Here is a 13,803-nt window from a genome sequence, read left to right on the forward strand (position 1 = left end):
ACTTGTGCTACAGCAAGCCCACCCAGGGCCACATCTTTCATGGAAGGCGGCCACGTCAAAATGGCTCCATATCTTTAGGTAACAGCCACAGGCCCTTCGTAGAGGAACCCTAACACACGCAGTAGTTTGGAGGAAAATACCCTCGTACCACCACCAGCTAGAGCCCCCTGCACCTGCTGGCTTACAACAGTACAAGCGAGTGGCACTTGAAGGAGGCCTGCCACCTCGCCCAAAATTAACAGCAAGCTGATGGAACCGGTCGGAGGAGCACTACGAAACACAAAAGCAGAGTGTCCCGAGGGCAGTGCCCACCCGGGCCGACCTCCACGAGCAGGCCCTGGCCAGGGGGAGGCCCATCGGGCAAAGGGGACAAGCCAGCCAGACCAGAGGCACCTCCAGCCCCCGGAAGATGCATGACATCTCTCTCTTCTCTCAAGTGTGACCACCCCTTGGACCTCCCCTGTGCCCACCTCACAGGAGCCTCGTCAGACTTCATAACCTGAACTGCCACGCAAAGGCCTTCAAGCGCCCTTAACAGAAGTTCAAACACAAAAGCTGAAAGCTCTGAACGCTGTCCATTAAGGGGCTGGAATCCACCCGTAACAGCAGCAGACACCATCCTGCAGCCTCACGAGGCAAGACACCCACAAGAGGCTCTTAGAGACAGGCCCAGAATCAGGACTTCAGTCCCTCCCAAGCAGGTCTTTGTTATTCCCACTGGCTTCAACAGCTGATAATTTTAGATAAAAATAACTGGTCCTCAATTGACAAGTACCAAGAATACTGATCACACGTCGCCTAACCTGCCTAAGGCAGGACGTATAAACCATGCCAAAGACACAACTGTCTCAGAGAACTTAGAAACCAGTGGGGCCGGAGCAGTGTGGCCACAGGCTCGGAAGAGGAGCGATGTCCCCAGTCGTGCTGGCATCCAGGCAGGGAGGGGGCCTGGGTCTCTTGCGCTCCAGCCCCGAGCCCAGCAGGAGGAGAGGGCTCCCCGGCCAGGAGGCCCACAGGAGACCCCCACCCCTCCAAGGGGAAGTGAGGAGAGGAGTTCCAAAGAGGAGGATGAAAAGCACAACTAGACGGGCTTCGACAGGGCCAGAGACTTGAGCAACAACGCCCCTGGCAGAAACTACTAAGAAGAGCCTCTGCGTTTCTGGCCCACACCTCCATGCTCCGCCCCTCTCCTGACCCAGGGTACCCCTGAGGAGGCGCCAGCCCAGAGCCCAAAACCCTGGGGGAACCCACACAACCAGCCTCCTCCTCCTGACTCTACCCAGTGCCCGGCCCTCTGACTGGAGAGACCTGGAGGACAGACCTCCACAGGCTGTCTACTCTCTGGCTTTGGCTCCCCCACCGCATACCTGGGCCCTTTCACCACTTGTTCTCCCGAATGGCACCACTGAAGGTTGTGGAGACAAAGCACAGCTATGGCCAAGGACCCAGGAACCGGTGCCTCCACAGACCGGGCCAGCTCCCGTCTAGAGAGCGCACAGGAGCAGAGAGCCGCGTGCTAGGCCAAGGACGGACCGTTGGCACAGGACGGAGGATGGGCCACGGAAGGGGCAGCCAGTACACCTGGCAAGCACTGTGCCAGGAAGGCAGGGCCAGGTCAGGGACACTTCTAAGCGCCTCAGCCACATGGCCAGATGAGACTAGACCCAGGCCTGCCCTTGAATTCTTGTTCATTGCTGGGCCTCATGACACAGGCTGGCAGGAAGAAGGAAAAGAGACAGAATAACAGGCACGATCTCGGACTCATGGCTTCTGAAGCACAGCAGGTGCACAGAACTAGGGCTCTGGGACCATGGAAAGGAAGGTCAAGGGTAAATCAGGGAGCAACACCAGCCATCCACAGACGGCAAGGACACAGAATGAGGAACACCTGCTTAGAAGGAGGGGTGAGGGTGGCCAAGTCCCATTCACCTGAGAACCCAACCACCACAGCAGTGGTAGCTGTGAGGCCCTCGGACAGCCTGCACTGGAGGCCACAGGCCAGGCTGGACAGAGGGCACTGGCCAGGAGACCTGCAGCTCTCGGCCAGCTCCACACCTAAGAGGCAGGGAGACCCTATGACAGACAAGGCCCCTCCCCTCCAAGCGTGGGCTCTGCTGGGCTGCCTCCGAGCATGCACCTGTCCAGCAGGACATGTCGCCTCCTCACACAACAGGTGTACAAACCAGGCCCGCCACACACCATGCATGTTGCAACAAGACTCATGCCACCATACTGGCTGCCCCACGTGAAATGCTGAGTTATGTGAAATTAAAACAGTATCAGAGTTGGCTTCTCCATGGATTTAAACCCACAAGGAAAGTGCAGGTACCCATTTCACTCATATTCACAGGGGCACGTGAACAGGACATAAATGCGCGTGCACACACACACACAACACAGGAAAACATACAGTCAGATGGTTCTTCCCATATCTTCCTCCACCCAAAGCCCTACCCCAGCAAGGGCCATGACTAAAAAGCCCAATCTGGATCATTTGTCCTCCGGCCAAACTAAACCTTAAATGAAACCACGGGGCACTACTCTCCAAAGAAGCCTACAAGAAATCAAAGCCTACGTGAGAAGTGTCTTGGATAATCAAGTGGCTTCTCTTCATCTTCAAAGAGCGTGACACGCACTAATTAGCCTCCACGCCACCCTCTGAGGTAGAGGGTTGTTATTTCCCTTCTGCAGGTGGGGAGCATGGAGCAAGGCACTTCACCTCTGCCTCAGGTCAGGGGTGTTGCTGCAGGGAGTCCTGAGGCTCAGGACCAGCCCACAGCAGATCAGCCTCCCTCAGGGCAGAAAAGCACCCAAGGGCAGAGCCAACACACCCTGGAGCCCGGGACGTGCATTTCTGGTACATCCTGCCCTTGCTGGATCGACAGTCACTCTACTCTGGGCTAGACACTCCTCTTGTTTACTCAAACTATATGCAAAACCAGAGTGGCTTCAGTATCTCTCCTCACACACTCTGGTGCTGCAGATGGGATTACCTGGTTTTTAAGGCTGTTAGCAATGAAACCTTTTATCCTTTAAGGAGAGGTATGCTTTCATCAATGATAAACTAAATAAAACAACCCTCATTGTGAAGGAAGGATGCAATCGTAACAAATGGCAGAGGAGAGTGTTTTGTTACGACTCATCACACCAGCCATATTTTTATGTAAGAACTCTGTCTTCAGCGCTAAAAGTCCACACCCACGTCCCAGCCATCACAGGGACTGCATGAAGAGAAATCCCACATCATGAGTCAGTCCTTACACTCTTCAGTATGAGCAGTGAAAGCCAGGAGGGCACAACCACCAATAAGGAAGCAGAGGTACAGCATATACAAATGATGACCATTTTCAATTGTTAACACTGCGTTTTCCTTCTCTGAATTTCCTCAACTTGCAATAATCCTAATGCTTATTAAAGCTGGACTCGGGGCACCTGGATGGCGCAGCTGGTTAAGCGTCTGACTTCGGCTCAGGGCATGATCTCACAGTTTGTGAGTTCGAGCCCCGTATCGGGCTCTGCGCGGACAGCTCAGAGCCTGGAGCCTGCTTCAGACTGTGTCTCCCACTCTCTCTGCCCCTCCTCAGCTAGCACTCTGCCTCTTTCTCGCTCGCTCTCTCTCAAAAATAAACATTAAAAAAAAATTTATAAAGCAGGACTAAACAAGAGGGGCCTTCCAGTGATGTGAAGAAGCTGCCAGCCTCCCACTCCCCACCACAGAAGAGTTAGAATTCGTCACTGCAAGAGGAACATGCTTCCAGGAAAATAAAATCAAACCCTAGTTTCGATGGTGCTCGTTACAAGTTCACCTGTCTTGCCTAACTCGCCCTAATGAACAGGTGGATAGAAATGAAGCCAAGTGCATCAAAGGAGACAGACGAAATCCGAAAGCACAATACACCTGCAAGTTTCATCATGCACCTCGGACGCCCGGCCTCTGCTGTTCAGGTCTGACGAGCTCATGGCGAAACCCGCTCCCCGCTTGGGAGAGCCCAGCACCCCACACCACTTCCTCCTGCCCAGGAGGCAGCAGCAGCAATTAGACCTAATCACTGCTTTGAAAAGGAAAAAGAGAAAGGAAACGAGACAAGAGATTCCAAAAAGACCCTAGGTTTTCCAGAAGAAACACAGGGGCTTCAGAAGGCTCCTAAAAGGGTGTGCTGGGCCCTGCAGGCCATTGTTTCCCAGCAGCTCCATTTACTCACTTGCCAGGGACTTGGGCTGCCCCATCAGGCAGCTGCCCACCTCGCCGAGGGCGCTTCTCCAGACAGCAGACGTGCCACTGCCACAGAGCCCAGCTAGGAGACGGGGCAGGAAAAGCCTTTGAGAAAATCTCCTCGTTCCTCAGGAAGAAGAGAGAAAGAGAACTTCCAGTGTGGCCTAGAGAATCCACAGCACCACCCCTCTCCTGGCTGGCCCTCTCCACTGAGAGGGACGCTGACCCACAGCGAGGACACACCAACAGCCTCTCCCACCCAGCACCAGGTTTTGCTGTTAAAGGCGTATGAGTCCCACTTAGGAAGAAGAAACAGAAAACCTGGGGACAGCCTAGAGACAAGCAACAAAATGATCAAAAACATTTTAAAAAATAAATAAAAGGTCTTATGGGCAAAGCAGCTGCAGAACTGGACGTAAAGGGGTCCCCATGCCCTTCTCAAGCCTCCAGGAAGAGCAACAGAGCCCCAAGAACTTTAGTCTGGGGACAAGGGAGCCAGCAGGAACTCTCGAGGGTGGCATGAAAGCACAGACCCACCGTGGTCTCGTAAGGGGGACCTGCCTCCCGGCTGCCAGCCCAGACAGGGGCCACTTGGGCCTCACCTGCCTGCAGGTCCCTAGGGAGGTCACAGCAGGCTCCAGCCCACAGCCTAGGTATCCTGATGGTCCAGCTGCCCCCATGCATGTGAACATAGCTGTGGCTCCTGGGGGGGGGGGGGGGGGGGGGGGGGGCAGCTGCTGGGCAAGGGCTACAGGAGACCCTGGGAGCCCAGCCCAAATGCAAATTCCTTTCTGGGCTAAGAAGATCTAACAGAGGACGGTAACCACAAAAGCAAGCTAAGTCGAATGTGCCTGCCCCTCCAGCGCCCACACGCAGGCGGGTCTAGCATTCTGCCCTGCAGGCCACAGTGGACTGACAGGTTCCAGCTACATTCTGTCAGACCTTCCAATTGTTTCTCGTGGCCTAAGACTTCTCAACATGACTCACGGCAAAAAATTAAGGAACCCACTTACACCTAAACCTTCAAATAAACCATCTCTGCCCCATCACTCCTCCTCCACCAAAATTACCTAAAACATAAATGCACACTGCCCCCTGCCCCAGGATTCAGGCAACAAAAGCCTCACAGACACACAAGTGAGCCCTGCACCTCCCCCTCCGATCCCCTTCCCCGCCCGGGACCCTGCAGGCCAGCTTCTCCCTGCACAGACTCCCTTCATAGCAATTACACCGAAAATCCCAATAAAACCCTTTTTAAGCACCACCTCCACACACAGCTGGAGTGAGCGCCACCTGAGGGCACAGGCTGATACCCCATGTCTCAGCAACATGATAAGTATACGGCCATGAGAAAAAGTAAGACTACAAAAACACAGAAAAATACTGAAATTGTTAAACTAGAAAAAAAAAAAAAAAAACTAGTTATGTACCCAAGGGAACTGAAAACATATGCTTAAACAAAAACTTTTATAAAAGTTCATGTTAGCGTTATCCATAATAACTAAGAACACCCATACGATGGAGTATTATCTGGCCATAAAGAGAATGAATTAGTGACACCAGGTACAATGTGGGTAAACCTTGAAAACATGATGCTAAATCAAAGAAGCCAGTGACAGAAGGTCACATGTACAACTCCACTTATATAAAATATCCAGAATGAGCAAATCCAGGAATAGAAACTAGATTAATGGTTGCAGAGATGAATGGGGAGTGACTGCTAATGGGTGTGAGTTTTCCTTTAAGGGTGATGAGAATATTCTGGAATTGGGTAGTTGTGATGGGTGTCCGACCTTGTGCATACACAAAATAATCACTGAATATACACTTTAAAAAAGCAAAGTACTTATGTGCTTTATATCTCAATATTTTTTTTAAAAAGTATCATACAACATATCACATTCATTTATAGACTGAAAGAAAACTTAAAAAACAACACGTCACTCAAAAACAAAAAAAAACAAAAAAACAAAAAAAAACGTAGGGGCGCCTGGGTGGCTCACTTGCTTGAGCGTCCAACTCTTGGTTTCAGCTCAGGTCACGATCTCACAGTTCGTGGGTTCGAGCCCCACATCCCGCTCTGCGCTGACAGCATGGAACCTGCTTGGGATTCTCTCTCTCCCTCTCTCTCTCTGCCCTTCTCACATTTCTCTCTCTCTCTCAAAATAAATAAACTTTTAATGTTTATTTTTGAGAGAGAGAGAGAGAGAGAGAGAGAGAGAGAGAGAAAACGAGTGGGGGGGAGGGAAGGGGGACCAGATGTGGGCGTGTCCAATGTAGAGCTCAAACTCACAAACTGTGAGATCATGACCTGAGCCAAAGTGGGACACTTAACTGACTCACCCAGGGGTCCCAATAAACATTAAAAAAAAAAAAAAAAAAAAAAAAAAAATAGCACCTCAACAGACTACAGGAATTTGGAAAATGTTTTATTTTTCCAGGTTTCTTTATAAAATGTCTTGAAATAGTCTCATCATTTGAAAGGCTGTCCTTCGTGAAGACAACAGCAATGTGGACAGAAACAGATGCCAACGAAATTCCTGAGAGAGGCCAGGCAGTCCATGCCCTGTGTGCCCAGGGCAGGGTGTGCAGTGAGAAAAGGGCTTTCCCTGGGCCCCCGAGGCAGACCCCACTGTTATCTCCTCTCCTCCCACATCCTGTGCCCACGCCCTTGGGTGATAACACCGTCAGCCCCACTTTCCACCGGCCCTCATGGCTCCCTACACCTTGTCCCAACCTGAGACAGCCAAGGAAACCACACAGGACAACACCCAAGAAAATGACATCACACTGAGTCATGGGTCCAAACACCTCCATTTAAACACAATCCAAAATGCCCTGCTCTCGGGAAAGTGGGCCACAGGATTCTACAGCTTCAGAAACGAGGCCAAGAACCAAGTCTCACCCGCGGCGGGTAAAGAGCAGAGAGCGGGCACGGGCCCAGCAATGCCCAAGGACCATGAGGACAGGAGGATAGCTCCAGGGCCTGGGCGGCCTCCCCTTTTCTGGGGACTGTCCTCCTCACTAGCACTAGAAAAGGCAACGTTATAGACAGGTGAAGCAGGAAGTGGAGAAGGGTGGCAGGGAGGGCACCAACCAGGGCACTGGGGGTGGGGGCCAGGTTTTGTATATAACACGCTTGTCACAAACACCCTGAGTATCTGAACAAAACCAAACGTGAAATCACCTGCCTTATTTCATCAGAGCTGATTCGATAATTATACTCCACAACACAATTACACTAGCAGGAAACCCAAGGAGGGCACGCCCTGCCCACCTCCCTGCCCACCTCCCCGCCCCAGCTCTGTGGACACTGCTGCCCCCTGGTGGTGATGCAGCAGGCTGGCTCAGGCCATCTCCTTCACTGGAACAGAAAGCCCTTTGCTGACAATGCAAGGACAACCCCGGGTTATAAAGGGCAGTACTGTCCATGGGGGTTCACTATCTCTTACTATGTTCAAGCTACTTCAGAACAGAATCAAAAGTGAAGAGAACTTGTCCCCTCCCCTGGGGCAGTGTTTACCAGGGCCTGCAGCGTGCCATCCATGGCAATGACCCCCTCGATGGTCTGGAAGGAGGAGCGAGTCAAAGTGTGCAGGCTCCAGTCCAGGAAACCTGCCATCTTCTTCTGCTTGACATCAGGCCGTGTAACGAACCTGCCAGAAGGAAACAGACAGTTCAACCAAGGCCCCAACTGAAGAGAGCTCACCTCTTTCTGGCCCACCACATCCTCTCACTGAGATGGCCCTCCAAGCCAGGACATCTGTCATCTGTAATGTGCATTATGTCCGCCTTTCAAGACACACACTCTAGGACACTCTCAAATCTAAAACACCAAGACACCTCCCAGACCATGGCCCTTAGGACGTCATTCCCCAACATGACCTCTCTGAGGTCAGACACAGGCCCTACCACCCCCATCTCGTCCCTCCTGGGTCCCCACTCATCCTGAGGCCCCATACACTACAGGACCACCTTGACCTGTCACCATCACTGCCCAGGAACCCCCCCAACACCTACTACTCAGCCCTTCCCTTTCCTTGGCCCAACTCCATCCCTTCACCTCGGGACACAGTACCCCCATACGGCGAGGTCTGGCCCAGCAGCAGGCCCAAGGCCCTCTCTCCCTGCATCTGCCACGGGTCTTCCTTCCCCACCCCTCCACCCAATACTGCACAGCCCCATGCAGAGCCCACATCTGCTCAGACAGCACATACTGGACCTGCCACTAACACACCTGGTCTGAGCTGGCAGCCAGCCCCAAGCCCCACACCAAAGCCTGGGCCCCCTTTACTCCTCTCTAGCCAGTCCACATGCCAGGCCCTCAGCTATCTGAAAAGGGGCTCAGGCTGAGCCCACACTCTGCGAGGGCAGCTTCCACTCTGGGGGCAGAACACAGGAAACAAGCAGAAAACATGAAGAGACAGCTGGAGATGAGCAGCCTCTCAAGGAGACAAGGGACCAGAAAGCATCAGGAGGTAGGACTTCACAATCCCTCCAGATGCCCCCCGCAGAACACACTTGGGGGGCTCTGCACTTATGCTGTGCAAACCTGCTTTGCGACGTTCTGGCCCATTTCTTCCTCATGTCACACCAGGTCATGGCTCCCCTCAGAGCAGCGCTCAGTGTGGTCCCGGCACCTACCTCAGCATCCCTGCAGGAAGCTCCTGTCCCAACTAGAAGCCCTCCCGCCTCAGAGCCCTCTCTTCCCTCAGAAGAGCCACTGCCGGGTGTATGAGAAGATGCTCAGCCATGCAGTTACAGCACCGCCCATTCTAGAACACTCTTGAGAAGCTGGCTACACAGCACCAGGATGTAGCCACCACCTGGCAAAATGGCCAGAGCATTTTTAATGTGCTGAAAACCAGCCTCCACTAGGTGAAACATGTACTCATCCTAACCACTAGATGGTGCAGCAGAGTCCCACCAAGTGGTTGGATCTGTCCCCAGGTCACCTTTTCTGGAGGACATCAGGGAGGGAACAAAGGTTGAGGGTTTCACCTCCCCAGCCCCTACAAACACAATGCTCCACAGAGTCAAGGGCAACATAACTCTACCAGACCCTCAGGGCACCTGGGCAGCTCAGCTGGTTGAGCACCTGACTTTTGATTTTGGCTGGAGTTATAATCTCATGGTTTGTGGGTTCGGGCCCCGCGTCGGGCTCTGTGCGGACAGTGCAGAGCCTGCGTGGGATCCTCTCTCTCTGCTCTCCCCACCTCCCTCACACTGATGCCTCTGTGCGCTCTCTCTCTCTCTCTCTCTCTCAAAGTAAATAAACTTTTAAAAAAATCTCTACCAAACCCTCAGTATTGCTGGTAATAAAAAATAGTAAGTCTACGTGTCCAACCGGGGACTGCAGAAACAGCAATGTGTTCACATCATAATCGCGTTTTGGAAGAAAACGGGATGAAGCTCCAGGCCCAGCTGCTGGCACCCGGTACAACAAGCGTGGGCGCCCACATGCCCCTGGACAGGACACACAGACAGACAACAGGACAACAGGCAAAAGCAGTCACATCTCTGGGAGATGAAGGTACATGTGGATTTTATGCCTTATACTTTTATTTTCCAAGACACAGGATTATTCTTACAATTAAAAAGAAACTTTTTTAACGAGAAACCGCCCTCCCCCAGGTGAAGCGACACCGGGGGCTCACATGTTTGCCCCTCACTCCTGCAGTCAGCTGTTCTCTTCAAGCCCTGCCCTACAGTGCGCCAGGCACCTGCACAAATCCCTCATCCCACATCCCGCTGCCCTACAGACTAAGGGTTTCTCCTCCCACTTTGGGGAAGAAGGTCATGGCATACACCTAAGCGTAAGGGGACCCTGAGTGAGGTGTTGCCCGTTTTCCCAATCAAAACAGCCAGAAGGTTTTAGACCCATTTTCAACTTTCACAAATGTAGAAAGGGGAAAGCCAAATTTTCTAATTTATTTACTCCATGCACTTATTTTAGGCCACAAAAGATTAATTTAGAAAAACTGCAAAAAAAAAAAAAAAAAAAAAGAAAAACTGCTTCCTTCGGTTCTCACATCTCGTGACACAAGTTTACACAGCCCTCATGCACATCGCTGGGGATCTTCAGAGCAGCCAGGCCTGTTGTTAGGGTCATCTCACCCAGCTCATCACAACTCATCTTTACCTGCCTCAGGCACAGCCTGATTTTTAGTCAACAGAGAACATTTGGGGATTTTTACCCTAAGCCACAATGATCCAATCAATATCACGATCTCCATAAACCACAGCGTTGTTAACTGCCGGGTGACCTTTAAAGACTCATCTAACGGCCACCACCCCAAAGGTGAGCCCTGCCCCACCTGTTGTGAATCTGCACTCTGTGGACGGGCCCATCAGCTGACCTCCGTGAGCCCCTAGCCAGCACCATCAGGTTCAGAGGTCTCCTCCGCCCAAACAGTGTCAATGCTCCCTCAAAGAAAGAGACAAGTATTGGGCAGTAGGAAAGACTTCCCCAGGCCCATCAGCCCAGTGACCTCCTCCCAGGTAACACAGACACACAGGGAACACAGAAGAGTACATAAGACAAAACCTCTCTGAACACACCAGCCACACATCAACAACACAGCTGGGAGGGGCCAACAGGTACTTACTTGGACACGAGGACAGCAGCCGCATCTCGGGCCTTGTCGCTGACAACCAAGTAGGTCTAAAGAAAGGATCAAGGACGGGCACCGTTACACACAAAATACAAATCTCCGGGACCCGCTCACCAGCCAGTCCCACACGCAGCAGCCTCCAGAGAACCCAGGCTGGCGAAGCTTCTAGGCAGAGGCCAAATTCCGAAGCTGCACAAGCCCCCCCTAAACTCAAACCACAGTTGCCAGCAGCTGCCAGGAGCCCAACAGGCAGGCACCCCACTGCACACGGCGTGTGGCCACACTCCTTCAAACACACACGTGCAAAAACAGCACAAAAATGAAACCCATACGTGTCACCCGACTGTAACAAAGAATCACAGAGTCCAGGAAGCACACTCGGGACCTGCAGGTGTGTTACATGCAGAACCAGGAGGCCCCGCTCAGACAGAAGAGCACCCAGGGTTAAAACAAGCGACGACCTATTCTTTGGAGGCCTGCCTTAAAAAGTTTCCAGTTCTCATCTCAACTAACTTTGTCCCAAATGATACACAAAAGACCTTTTTTCTGGGGGACAATCGCATACCCAGGGCCAAACCTCTAGAAGCGGACTGCTGCTCACCCGGCAGCGCCACATACGAGACGGGTACACGGAGGTGTGTGAAGTGGCTCCTCATCACCCCACCTCTCACAGAACACAGCTGGAGACCATCTAAATGTCCGTCTGTACGAGAACAGGCTAAAAGCCAGGGCATGGCAGAGCACCTTTCCCCTTAGAGGTTACGAGAAAACGTCTGCTCACTGATGGGACACTGAGCACACACTCCCAGGGAAGCAGCGGCTCGCTAAGCACAGACAGCAAGGGCACTCTGCAGAGTGGGGGCGTGGAGCACGGGGAGGAGCCAAACTGCCTGACTTCCCATTTGGACCCACCATTTATGAGAAATTGAACCAGCTAAGTTACTTATTTTTCTCGACTGATGCCCACTCAGTAAAACGAGGATAAAACGAGTTAACTGCTGGGGCGCCTGGCTGGCTCAGTCAGTGTAGCGTGTGACTCTGGATCTCAAGGTTGTGGGTTCAAGCCCACGCTGGGTGTAAAGATTACTTAAAAATAAAAAAAAAATTTTAAATCTTTAAAATAGAATTAAAAAAAAAGAGTCAACTACCTCATCAACTAGGATTACATGGATCAGTATACTAAAGATGATTAGAACAGTGTCTGGCACACAGCAGGTGCTCAACAAGCTCGCCCGCTGGTGCTCACACCAAGTATAATCCTTCCTGTGTGAACTGTAACACACTGACATGTCTCCAACAAGAGAAGTTGGAAAGGGGTGGGACGTCACTTTTGTGACTTGGTGACACGTTATCGTGACTTCCGTCTCGCTAGCAGACCCTGCCCCTTGCCAGCTTGGAGAACATGCTGCCATTTTTGCCATTTTGGGGGGCGGGGGGGCCGGGTGATGTCACATGGCAAGAAACAGCCAACAAAGCATTAAAGCCCTTGGTCCAACACCCTCGATGGTCTGGCTTCTGCCAACAGTCCCGAGAGCACGGACGCAGACCCTGCTCCAGGTGAGCCTTGCTGAACCCTGACGCAGATTGCCCTGCATAGTCACGTCCATATTCCTGACCCACACAAACTGTGAGATGATAAATGTGTGTTGTGCTAAACCACTCAAATTCAAGGTAATGCAATAATTTGTCTATAACCACTCAAATTCAGGGTAATGCGATAATTTATCTATACGCATAACATTTGTTTCAGAAAAAGTCTGAAAACATATACAAGTGTCATTATCTGTTGGTACCAGAATTTGAGGGATTCTGCTTTAACACCTTTCTTGCTTTGCTTTATTTTCTAGTTTTTCTAGATTGATCATGTATTATTTATATAATGTTAAAAATTAAAAATTATATCTAAAATTGACCTTCATTTTCTTACAACTGCCCTCTGAAATCTCTTGTATGTCATTACTACGCTTAACGGAGTAGTATTTGCACTACCTACAAAACAATGAAATTCGCTCTAATTCATCCTTACTCCTATGTGAATTATACTTTCTAAATAAATTACGAAATGGAATTTTACCTCACTGCAAGAGTAACAGCACTTGAAGAAATATTAATGTCAAAAGTGTACCTAGTTAAACTCTAATATCAAGACAGCATGAGAATGGAAAAGAATGCTAATTAGCAGCTAGCTATTTGCAGGATCACACTTACCTCTGCTACTTCGAGAATACGGTCCATTGTGGACATTCGAATCTGCCCAGGTGGAGCGACGAGGTTCCCATCGAGGCGAGAAAAATCAAAAGGGATCAGGCAGGTCACGGAGAGCCACAGTAAAAGCATGTAGCGAGTCTCCCAAGTCTAAGAAGTTAAATCAAAGTAAAATGACTCCTGTTTCAAGCACAGAGGTAACCCGCATGCCCCACTCACAGTCCTACTGCCCTCCCTGCCCACACAATGCAACCACAGTCCCTTCAGATGCTGTCACCCCAGAGCCTGGAGCACACCCCATCGTGAGCCCCTCCCATACCCCACCCCACCACACACACCCTCTGTCATACAAACTTAGCTGGCTACTTCAGCAGACAAAAGAAATAGCAAAATGAACAAAGAAAAATCATGATACATCAGTATGATGGCTTCTCATCACTGGTACCCTTCAGCACACATTCAGCCTTTTGAGAAAGTGTAAACAGATAAAAAAGCAAAACACTTAAGAATAAAGAAAACTATTCTCAAATTCCAGTTTAAAGAGTGCCCCTGAAAAAAATGCTCAACATCACTCATCATCAGGGAAATACAAATCAAAACCACAATGAGATACCACCTTACACCTGTCAGAATGGCTAACATTAACTCAGACAACAACAGACGTTGGCGAGGATGCAGAGAAAAAGGATCTCTTTTGCATTGTTGGTGGAAATGCAAGCTGGTGCAGCCAGTCTGGAAAACAGTATGGAGGTTCCTCAAAAATCTAAAAAT

At 50.9% G+C, this 13,803-nt stretch overlaps 1 protein-coding gene across 4 annotated transcripts in view; it reads right to left on the bottom strand.

The window, feature by feature from the left end:
* The window catches only part of TBCD (tubulin folding cofactor D), a 161,194-nt gene that overhangs the window by 134,274 nt on the left and 13,117 nt on the right, over window positions 1–13,803 (bottom strand). For all 4 annotated transcript variants that reach the window (XR_009254831.1, XM_058703380.1, XM_058703379.1 and 1 more), the window contains 3 exons: window positions 13,036–13,182; window positions 10,822–10,877; window positions 7,737–7,869 (listed from right to left, as the gene is read on the bottom strand). Coding sequence is in view for 3 of the 4 variants with exons in the window: in XM_058703380.1 (XP_058559363.1) it covers window positions 7,737–7,869; window positions 10,822–10,877; window positions 13,036–13,182 (336 nt within the window). In the remaining variant the exon portion in view is untranslated. The remainder of the gene's footprint in view (window positions 1–7,736; window positions 7,870–10,821; window positions 10,878–13,035; window positions 13,183–13,803) is intronic.

Source organism: Neofelis nebulosa, chromosome 16 (genome assembly GCF_028018385.1).
Source record: "Neofelis nebulosa isolate mNeoNeb1 chromosome 16, mNeoNeb1.pri, whole genome shotgun sequence".
NCBI lineage: Eukaryota > Metazoa > Chordata > Mammalia > Carnivora > Felidae > Neofelis > Neofelis nebulosa.